This window comes from Ammodytes marinus, assembly GCF_949987685.1.
Source record: "Ammodytes marinus genome assembly, chromosome: 7".
Taxonomy (NCBI): Eukaryota; Metazoa; Chordata; class Actinopteri; order Uranoscopiformes; family Ammodytidae; genus Ammodytes; species Ammodytes marinus.
In genome coordinates, this window is record NC_137211.1 from 12,830,427 (window position 1) to 12,842,013 (window position 11,587).

At 41.0% G+C, this 11,587-nt stretch overlaps 2 protein-coding genes across 2 annotated transcripts; both read left to right on the forward strand.

The window, feature by feature from the left end:
• Positions 1–2,403: 2,403 nt before the first annotated feature.
• hoxc6a (homeobox C6a) lies at positions 2,404–3,821 on the forward strand (the record flags this gene model as incomplete). The annotated part of the gene is made up of 2 exons (XM_080030662.1): positions 2,404–2,800; positions 3,268–3,821. 2 exons carry the CDS (start codon positions 2,404–2,406, stop codon positions 3,573–3,575), a joined length of 705 nt encoding a protein of 234 aa, XP_079886788.1. The 3' UTR covers positions 3,576–3,821.
• Positions 3,822–5,289: 1,468 nt separating this feature from the next.
• Positions 5,290–7,258, forward strand: hoxc5a (homeobox C5a; the record flags this gene model as incomplete). The annotated part of the gene is made up of 2 exons (XM_080031608.1): positions 5,290–5,767; positions 7,037–7,258. The coding sequence occupies 2 exons, from the start codon at positions 5,290–5,292 to the stop codon at positions 7,243–7,245; spliced, it is 687 nt and encodes a 228-aa protein (XP_079887734.1). The 3' UTR covers positions 7,246–7,258.
• Between the last annotated feature and the right edge of the window lie 4,329 nt (positions 7,259–11,587).

The window sequence follows — 11,587 nt, forward strand, 5'->3', positions numbered from 1 at the left end:
CACTGACCAGATCACCAAACCCAATCACATTTTCGGCTTAATTTGTATTAATTTAATTTAATTTAAATGCAAATGTAACGTTGCAGTTTAAGAAGTGAATACCCCTTTTTGTTGTCTGTAATTCTTACTGTCTGATCCGCTCTGTGAGCTGAAAGATTGATTAATATAAATTGTTTCTTCCTGTAATTTCATCCTACTATTTATGTTGGTTCTGTCCTATCATAAACTGTTTTGTTACTTCATATCAAAGTGAGGGAGGACAATTACCCCAGGACAGCTACAGCAGTGGGACATTACAACCTCCAACTTTTGCCTTTTATTTGCCCCAAATTTGGGCGACGCGGATGTCACATATGGCCACGAATAAGGTGAAGGGAACTTTTATTGCACCAGCTACTTCCGTCTCTTTGTTCTTGTCTCTTTTATGGGCTATTCAGGCTCCCAAACAACAGACCAAACAGTGTTGCACGTTTAGCCTGAAAGTATTCATCCTATTGAAGAAATCGATGATGTGGACCAATAGGCTGCTGCGACCACTGCGTTTGAACAGACATGTTCATAACTCTATTGATTATTTTATTGGTATCTATTATGGCCTGTTGCGAAAAGCCTAGATAATGTGAATTATATTGTTTCAAATGTCAATGTGTGAGGTTTTGAGGCTTTTTGTTCTGTTTAAAACTTGCTGAATTCTTTGGAAAATAAAATGCGGCCGTTAAAAAACCCTCAACTGATCAAAAAGTAATTTAATTATGTTGATAAGAGACGCTAAAGGCGCTGGTGTCTTTTATGTAATTAATGTGGAATTGTCTGCATTTAGATGTTGCACACGTCGCCCAGACAGGCGTATAAGTTTTTCAAGATTTTAGCATAAAGTACATTTCCAACCCATCATTTGCTGCTGAGATAATTATCGGTTCCTGTGTCAGAGGAATGTCGAAGTATGATCAGAAAGAGGGGGGAGACTGGAACATCTGCATAAGCATTTTAACAACGTTGCATTTTACGCAAATCCACTCTAGTCTCAGTGCGTAAAAATAAAGAATACTCGTGATTACTATTAGTTAAAGAGACTGTACCTGAGAGCTACCAGCTCATTGTAAACACCGGGCACAGTTGGACGGTGGAGGATTTTGTCTGACGTGTGCTGGACAGTCGCATAACTGATTGAATTTTTCAAAGAGAGTGGCAGAAATGATCTTCTTTTAGACACAGGTCTTTGCTAGTCGGCCAGAACTATGCACGCTATTTCCCTTTGCTTTATGTCTCCACATGCTGTGCCGTTCCTTCATTTCTGAGCCTGCGAGATTGCTGCTCTGTTGCAGGGCTTTGCTGCAGAGATAGTTGTTGGTGAGCTGGGGAACGTCACTTGTTTTATTGCCCTCACAGTAGAGAGACCATAAACGCATTCTTACCACCTACACCCTCCCCCAGTTCACTGCAAAAGCATGGAAATTGCCCGCACGCCAGATAATTCATACACAATGGAAACATTAGCAGTATGTTGGAAACTCGTCGGTGTGGCTGAGATAAACAATAAATGCCAATATTCATTTGAGCCTTCAGACAAAGGCGGTGCGTCCTGCGGAATAAAAACATGTAGATATTGTAAACCATCTATGCTGTAGGGTTATGAAATTAAAAGTGAGATTTTTGAAAGACGCACGCACGCACGCACGCACGCACGCACGCACGCGCACACACACACACACACACACACACACACACACACACACACACACACACACACACACACACAAAATAACTCAGTATCACAGGACAGGGTTTTTGCTTCATATCATATTCATATGAGTAAATTAAATTAAAAGATAATTTCCTGGATTGCACTTTCTAAGTCACATTTGGACTGATATTTCTATGCAAATGTTCCGCCTATCTTTGAATGTGCTCACTGCACTGAGTGACATTGGCCATAATGTGTTGCATCATTCCTCCCTGAACACCACGTTCTCTTAAAATTCTAGTCGAAAATGTCTCATCCATCCAAGCTGTACACTGTGCCACTCCAACTCTACGTTGTGTTTATCGGCATTTAGCCCTAATGTTCAAGCTCTAAGCTAAAAGCTACAGTTTCTCCTCAACTCCTGCCTCTCAATTGGTTGAGAACGGTCAGCTGACATTGTCATATTGTCTCTCACCGAGCCAAGCCTCGGCTATAACACTCGGGTTTGTGCGTCTTAACAGGAGATTGGAAATTAATAATATTGAATCCTCAAAGTAGCCCACGTTCAGTTAGAGAGGCAGAAAGTCGAGAAAAAAAGAAGACCTTGGAGAAAGGTGTGGTTGGTTGACACAGACGGGGAAGGAGATTTACTGAGAAGGGGATTGAAAAGAGACCGATAAAGAAGTGGGGAGAGTTGGAGAGAGGGTTACAGGCAAGGTATGAATTCTTATTTCGCAAACCCGTCGCTCTCCTGCCATTTATCCGGTGGTCAAGATGTTTTGCCTAACGTACCCCTAAACTCCACCACCTATGACACAGTCAGACATTTTTCGTCGTACGGCGCTGCTGTGACCCAGAATCGGATATATGCACCTTTCTACTCTCCTCAAGACAATGTCGTCTTTGGCTCTGGCAGGGCACAGTATGAATATGGATCAAACGTGTTTCTTCAAGACAAGGACGTGCTTCCCAGCTGTCGGCAAACAAACATGGGACTCAATACACAAAGCCACATTGCTCAAGAGTACAGTTTGGATCAAGGAAGAGGAGGCGCGCAGGATCAGAAAAGCAACATACCGATCTACCCGTGGATGCAGCGAATGAACTCACACAGCGGTGAGTTTTACTACGACAAATAAATTAAGGAAATGGGCCAGTTTTACGATATGTCTTACCAGAAGAGAGTAAGTTACTTTTTATGGCCCCATAAAACATTACTGTATCCCCTCGACCTGTAGATGGGCCTTTACATGTGCAAACAAACAGCTTTCATTTTAAGAAAGATATAGTAACCTAATCATTAGCGTGGTGTAGAGAGAATACATAATGATCTTTTCATTATTTGAGATAATAAAGCGAATATGTCCCCTGAGACACGATTCGTCTTTCAGTTAAAATGTGTTTATTTTTCTTTGTGGATTTAGAATACAATTATGATTCCAACAGTGATGTATAACTTATGTTCTAAGTGTTAATAGACCCCAGACAGATAGATGCATGTTTGTTTTTTCGCTTTATGCTAAACGGGATTTCGCCCTATACATAAGATTAAAGTCAAGTCACTTCACTTTGTATCTCAGCAGGAGTTGGCTACGGGACAGACAGACGCAGAGGACGTCAAATATACTCGCGCTATCAAACACTTGAGCTGGAGAAGGAGTTTCATTTCAACCGCTACCTGACCCGGCGCAGACGCATTGAAATCGCCAATGCGCTCTGTTTGACGGAGCGGCAGATCAAAATCTGGTTTCAGAACCGACGCATGAAATGGAAGAAAGAGAGCAACCTGACGTCCACGGTGACTGGAAGTGAACAGACAGCAGCCTCTCCAGAGGGGGACCGCGATGGCGCAGTGGAAGAAGAGAAGGACGAGGACAAGAAGAAAGAATAAAGAAGAAAAAAAAGAAGAAGAATACAAAGGGAAACAAGCACCTGATGACCATTCAAACCCAACATAACTACCTAAAAAAATATCTATATGGACTTGTGAGCGACTTCACTGCATGATTGCTACCCCGCAGCTCTCCCAATTATAGCCCATGTTGACCACCTTGTTGAGCCTTAGAAATCCAAATTATGTTAGCCACAGTATGGCCCCTAACATTTGGAGTGCGGATTTTTTATTTTATTTTTTATTGCAATGTCACACATGTATTGTGCAAATAAAAATAAGTATTACTTTTTACGTTATTTCCCATGCCAGTAAAATGTATGTATTTATCCCCCCACACACCTCGTCCATCACTGTGAACTCTTTGATCACCTCACCAAATACAGTTTTGGTCAGACTTAACTCAGTATTGCACATTCCACGTATGGAGAGGAGAAAGCGGACAAATGATTTGATCTCAGTAGAAATAGTACTTGAATCCTATGCAGAAAAGTGTCCTGCATTAACATGAAAGTTGCACGGATAGTTAACAAACACAACCACACACGCACACACACTTGAAATGCCTGTATATAATCAAAGTAACAACAAATCATGTATATCATGTGAGGTCTTATGTGCATTTAGCTGCTTTGATAGACGCTTATCCCCCCACCTTTTGTTTTTTAATCATTTCATTCGATAGGCTTTCCTTGTGAGATACATTTGTACACTAGTAATTCTTCACCTTTGTTTGGGAGTTACGAATTCATGTTTTGTCATAATTGTGTATCATGGAATAAAATATTTGTAAAACTTTCACACTCGTATTGTGTTCTTGGGAGAAATGCACTTTCTGACACGACCAAAGAGGTCTCCTAAAATACACACTTAAAATATGCACGTGGAGACGTGTCATAGGCTACATTTAAATTTTAATCATAACCTTTATGGTCAGAAAAGTCTGTAAAGGAAAATGGGTAAGAAACAGGCTAATGAAATGGGTTTGAAGCAAATTTCGGCCACTTCAATATTACAAATACAACTTTTAGATGGGCAACATGTTGCACGGGAATGAATTTCATCTTCGTAGCTGTATTAATATAACACACGCTCCAACGACATTCAAGTTTCAATATGCGTAAATATATTTTAACCAAGTGAACATTTTGAACATTATTATTATTATTATTATTATTATTATTATTATTATTATTATTATTATTATTATTATTATTATTATTATTATTATTATTATTATTATTATTATTATTGTTGTTGTTGGTGGATTCTCAGTATGTTGGGGGCAGAGAGCTGTGGCCGGTCCTGTCCCATACCAGACACCAGATGACGCTCTTGTCTTACCGTCCTGCCCTTTTTCGCGCTAACGATCTCTGCCTGGTCCTCAACAACCAACAGCTCAAAGTTTACCGGACACGTTTCTCCCATTCATCAATATCCCCATTGAGTATCAAAGCCAATTTATGACTGGCCAACATGTGCACGTGATCCCATACAAATACCCCATATTTGGGCAGCGCACGTCGGATCAAGAATTTTAAAAAAAGATACCAAAGCCTACTCCACCTATAAATCCTGGATTATTTTTTTATGGAAGACAGCACCGAATTATCTAAAAGCTGCTACAAAGAAACGCAATGATCAACAAAAACAAGGGAATAACCGAAACGTACAACTCCCGGCTCTCTGTAGTTTGAAAAGAAAGTAGTTGAAAATGAGCTCTTATGTTGGCGGCTCCAATCTCAGGCAAACAAGCGAGACAACTTCTCCTAACACCATGTTTAGTTTCGATCTATCTGGGCGCCAGTCCAGCCGATTTGAGGGTGTTAATGTGAACGGGATATTCACTTGTCCCGTCCCTACGACCTCTGTTGAACGGGAGGAGATGCAAACTAGCCTGCGTGGCAACACGGATACTCCTCTCCCTTCAGGACCACAGCTAACCATGGTCTCCAGTAGCTCGTCCATGGACACAAGCGGGCTCAGTTACGGTAGCAGCACGCTGCTGGGACTAGGGGCGGACAGTGACCCGGAGCGGAGCGCAAAATCCGGCGGAAACCATAGCCAGGAGGGCGAGATACACGCGGAGAGCACACAGGCGGTCAAACGAAACGCAAAAGTTGCCCAGCGTCAGGACAGTGAGCAGCCGCCACAGATTTATCCATGGATGACAAAACTGCACATGAGCCACGGTAAAGTTTGCCTATTTTCTAGAGTGCGACTAAGATGCTTTCTCTTATTCCCTTATCCCCTCTTTACGCTGCTACACTTTTTTTCGCCCGTTCCAGTTTCCCTCTTGAGTTTTATAGGCCAAACGCAGGAAATAATAAAAACTGGCGGTCATAAATTTTATGACAAAGGCATCCATTGCTCGTAAACCTGCTCTGTTACGGTGAAGAGGTGATCTGTGGGGTGATTTATGGCGGTATAATTGGATAAGAGAACACAACTGTGATAAAACTATGAAATAATATTTACAAATTCAGATCTAAGCATTAGTTTCCTCTCGTTTTTTCTTTAATTTTTTTTTTTGCCTTGCTTTGCTAATAGCCCCCTCAAGCTGCATGGTTACCATGATCAGACCCTATGTGTGGGAGAAGCTTTAGCCTTAAATTGAACTCTGGGAAACACCAATGCCCTGACCCAATCATGAACTTTTCACCTCGAAAATATTTGAATAGGCGTGCTCCTTCTCCGTGCCTCCAAGCCACTGGTTGACTATTTAGCCTGCAGATGGACAGTACATTTGCTGAAAAGAGAGAGTACGTCTGTTTTGTGTTCCTCCATATGCAAACATCCAGGAGCACAGAGCAGACATGTTAAGCAAAAATATCTTCCAGTCCAATTTCAGAGGCCTGTTGCTCTATTAGCACACACGTGCGCAAGGAAGTCTATACATAGTCAAGTATATCTGGAAAACGTCAATTTCAATGTTCAAATCCCACTTCTTTAGGTTGTACATATCTGTTTTTCCTCCCACCATATTGTCCTTACTGTGCAGCGCTATTAGGCAGAGGCCAGTGTGTACAGGGAGGCCAGCACATTAATCCCGTTTTACATATTACACTTATAGGTTAATTTTCTTAAGTAATAGTCTCCTGTGTTTTTACTATATTTTAATGTGAAAAGATGTAAAGGGCCTCCCTCCTTTAGACTGGGCGTATTTATTGGATCTAGTTAACCGTCCTTATCCGCCTGAAATACATTTTTATTATGTGAATCCCCATTTAAAAAATATTTAAAAAATAAAATAAATAAACTAGGTTATTTTTTTTACTGGTTCATATGAAGATATTTTATCTCTTAAATTGGGGGCAATGGGACATACATCAGTAGATTTTTGCTTGTAATGCTTGTTTTTATGGAGACAATTTTTTGTTTTGTTTAATGTCATAATATTATTAGCCTATCATTCCATTTATTTACCACTATAATGCTAACTGATTTTAATACCACTTCAGAAACGGAGGGTAAGCGGTCCAGGACCAGTTACACCCGCTACCAGACACTGGAGCTGGAGAAAGAGTTTCACTTCAACCGGTACCTGAGCCGCCGCAGGCGCGTAGAGATCGCCCACACCCTGTGTCTAAACGAGAGGCAGATCAAAATCTGGTTCCAGAACAGACGAATGAAGTGGAAGAAGGACTCAAAGATCAAAGTGAAGGAGTAAAAAAGAAAGAAAGAAAAAAAAGTGCACCAGTGAACACAGCACGTTTTCAGCCCCTCACTGCACAGTGCTGGAGTGCCGCCTGACCTCCGGATGAACTGCAAGGAGCAATGACATCATGACACCGCTCTGTGCGCTTCATCACCAATTATGTGTCACTTGCTGCAGTTTGGGACCTAATGTATTGAATATCACTCACTTTGATCAATCGGTTTACATTTCTAAATTAATTTGCTGCCCATGCGATGATAACCTCACTTTACTGCACGAAGGGGACACGAGGTTGAGGGGAGCTGGGTCCTTCACGCTGCGAGGCCTTGGTCTGCAGTGCACTGAAAAGGCTGCACAACGCTACTCATAATCTATGTTTTTCATTAGGCTAAAAGTAGTGGTGGCGGGGTGATGGCCTGCATCACTTCCCACTCTACATCATCGTCATGTGATAAAAGTTAAGGTCAATCCCACAAATAAAGACATAAGTATTTCTGACTGCTTAGGAAATCCTATGGTCCTGTTTATTTAATAGCTTCTCATCAGTAAAAAAAAAAACTACTTGTCCACCTCTTTCCTTTTCTTTTGCAATTAACCCTCTAACATGTGGCTGTGCAAACAAGTTTGGACGTGTGTTCAGTGAGCTAATGTCTTTGTGAGTGGATTTCTGTCAAGGCATCGTCCATGTTGTCTGTCATATCCTTGTGGATCAAAATCCTTATGTATAACTCAGCAAATGTGTGTGATGATATTTGTGATGTGCAATGAAGCCACGTCCCTCACCCCTTGTAAATATTGGATGACCATTTACTCACGGATTGGAATAATTGATAGGTGGTTTAATTGTTTATTCTAACCAATAAAGTCTGATCATTACAATCAAGGAACATTGTCTATTACATACATTTTGTTTGCACATGTCTGTTTCAGATGACTTGGGTTAGTATAAGACTCACACAGCTGGCCTATAACTAATAGCAGTTGTCATATAACTCAATTGAAGAAAACTACATTTGAAATGAAAATGTATTGCTTTTTGTTTTGTTTTGTTTTGTCCTACTGAACACGTTTTTTGCTCCGTCTCGGATTCCCCCAGAATTCCTTTGACTGACAAACGCTGCTCTGAAGTTTAAGGGCCCTCATAAAACTTTATTGCCCCTTTTCCACCACTCCACCACAGTCAGACTGGGTTTCCTGTTTTGTCAGGAAAGGAAGGGGACACACCATAGCCTGTGATAACACGCGCCCACAACACAAGGTGGATGCAAAACCTTGGTTTCCTGTGGCCGCAGACTGACGCGCCATCACTGTCGAGGCCATATGGCAGCTTTATGATATCGCCATGCTCTTTAATCCTGCCATCATTACCGCGTAGTTAAAACAACACTATCTAGTCGCATAGAGCACATAAAAGCACGCCGAGTGCCGGTTGTCTGTACTCAGCAGCGTTTGTAGAAGTAGCAGAGTGACGAAGACAGTGTAGCCCAAGGATATGAGGTAAATCATCTAATGCACTATACTAAAAGAAAAGAAAAATCAACTCACCTCTCAAACTAATAGCTTCCTATTCAACTTCCTTTACGGTTATGAGAACCGGTCAGCACATCGTCCACTTTCTCTGCGCTCTGTTGGACCTAACCTACTTGGACAATGTATTCAATCCCCTTTTCTAAGTCTTTCTTTTAGGGTATTTTAAAGTTTACAAGGTTACATATGCCAATTGCCTCTAGAAGGGCCTGTGAATGGTGCATAGGGAGCACGTGGTGTCATTTAAGTGGGTTTTATGGCCTGGAAGAGCTGACAAACCTTCGATATATACACATCATATATAATCTTAACTGTCCAGAATCGCAGCTGCTGGCTTCCCCTTATCTGAGGAAGAAAGGGCTTTGTGGCAGTGAGGATGCAGTACCTTTCTCCGGACTGTGTAGTCGGGCGGTGCGGAGCACTCAGAGCTGCTGCAGTAAGTTGCTTTTAACTTTGCCTCCAGGCCTGCAACTGTGCCGTATTTTCACCGTGAGTGAATATTGTTTATCTTTAATATTATAGTGTGACTTTGAATGCATGGCTGTGTAAACGACTCACGCCAAATTGAAGGGTATTCATTTATAGTTGATATGTGTTTCATAATTGTAGAACAATGGCGTTTTTAAGATATGTCGGATAATGTTCCTTTTGAGACATTTTCAATTATATTTTGGTGTTGCATGTAAAGTCCGAAAGAGAGTCTACGTAAATGCCGCTCATGGTTGGATTTCAAATTTTCAGCTTTACACTTATATTTGTTACATTATTTTATTTTAGGAAATAATTGCAAAATCGGCACGTTTGGATGCCTCTCAACAGGTATGAGGCATAGTGGCATTCCGTGTGATTCAACAGTGTGTTTGTTTGTTTTTCTTTGCACTATATTTGCTGTTTGTAAAAGAGTGGAAGAAATATTTAAAGGCTAGGTGACTGAGGACATTTAAAAGTCAGCCAGAACTATATAAAAAACAAACAAAAAAACTCCGGCGTCTAGCTTCATCACTCTATCCCCCCCGCCCTCTCACTCCGTCTTTTCTTTCCCATACACGCATTGCCCCTCTCACTCTTACACACATACCTGTATTAGCTCGTGAAGCAACCTTTGATTGTTTAAGTAAAGTCTCTTGAATGTGCAACTGAAGCAATGTGTTGAAAAATAAAGTGTGACTTTTGTCCTGCGTGGTGCTGAAATGTCAGTTAGGTTAAGCTATTGCACCATGCATAAAAAAAGCCATACAACACAAAACCTCCTGATTAAAATGCTTCATCTCACTGTTTCACCTTGACATAAAGTTAGTGTTTGTGCTCGTGAGTTCCTGTTGTTTGAGGGTCACGTCTGGGCCAGGAAGACAGGTTTGATTCAAAGGCATTGTAATTATTGCACCGTCCAAGCGCGGCCTGTGAAAAACACAGTGTGGATGTGAGCTGGGGGCTAGCATGTTCTGCAAAAATGAACCTTTTTTTTGTGCAGTAGAGGAATGCTCATTTTTCATCCCCATACCCTTTCTAACTTGTCCTCTTTGCAGGGGCAGATATTACTGAATTGATCAGTGTGGAGACTGATGGGGCAATGTGTTCTCTTAAGCTCGATAGTGTTAGCTGCTGCTCTATAGGGTATATGATTTAATTACTCATATGTCTTAGAAAGCAGGTCAGCCTAGAAACAAGTATTTTCTTAATCAATGCGTGGAATTGCTAATGGCTCTTTTTAATAAGGTCTTCTGTGTGGGTGAGTGTAGCTCAGCACGGTGCAGCAGGGGTGTGCATGCTGGCTGTGATACAGCATTTACTGCATTAACGTAACTTAATGTCAAACTGTGTGATGGCTTGTTTTTATTTTTAAAAGTCAGAGTTACTTTTTCAGTGTGCAGGTTTGGATTCACATATGCAGGATGATCAATCGTACACTTCCAATAGGGGGCACTGTGTAACACGCTCCTCTGTTGGTGAGACACTGAAGGGGCCAATGTGACCATAAGGGCTCCTTTTTAACCAGGTCGTTTTATTTTATTTTGTCCTGTTTTTGTGGGCAGTTCTCATCTTTACCACAATCAGAATACATTATCATCATACACTCACAATCTTAAATAATTTAAAAAATATTACATTTTCCTCCAAAAACAATCTATAAAAAATACCATCTAATTAAAAAATATATATAAACTATTTCCACGTGTGATATGACATCTTCATAGAGCTTAGGATATTTATTTCTATTTTACACAATAGATAGTATTTTATTCATAGTAGTTTCCAGTTATTGCACCTTTTGGAGTCAATTGTATCAAAAAGTAATCTACTTTGGGGGCAAAGACCCTCCGGCTCAAACAGTTTTATATCGCTACAGTAAAAGTGAAACAATGTAAACATCCGTTTTCTCCGCCATGTCCTGTGCTGTTGCATTTATTTTTTTTGACCTGTGGAGCTGACACCGTCATAATTCAATCCGCAGAGGTCATTTCCTGGTGAACACAGACTTCCCTTTGTCTGAGCCCGAATAAGAATCATAAAGTCCCGTTACATCGTTTTCGATCACAAACGGAATTTGTTTGCAATGTGAAGACAGTCGTGATTTTTTATAATTCAGCATCGCTGAGGTCCGGGGGATTTTTATTCATAGGATACTTGCCCAAGGAAATGCTTGTAAATTTAGTTTTTACTGTCTGAAAATGACCGTCCCTAAATGTCTGTCCTCGGTACCAGTTGTGCAGGAGGCCACACATGGCAGAGCTTTTCTAGAGCAGCCTGCCTTCAATTAGGCTGGATAACGGACGAGATCAGAGGCCGAGGGACAGACTAAAAGATCATTAAGATGAAATAATATCGC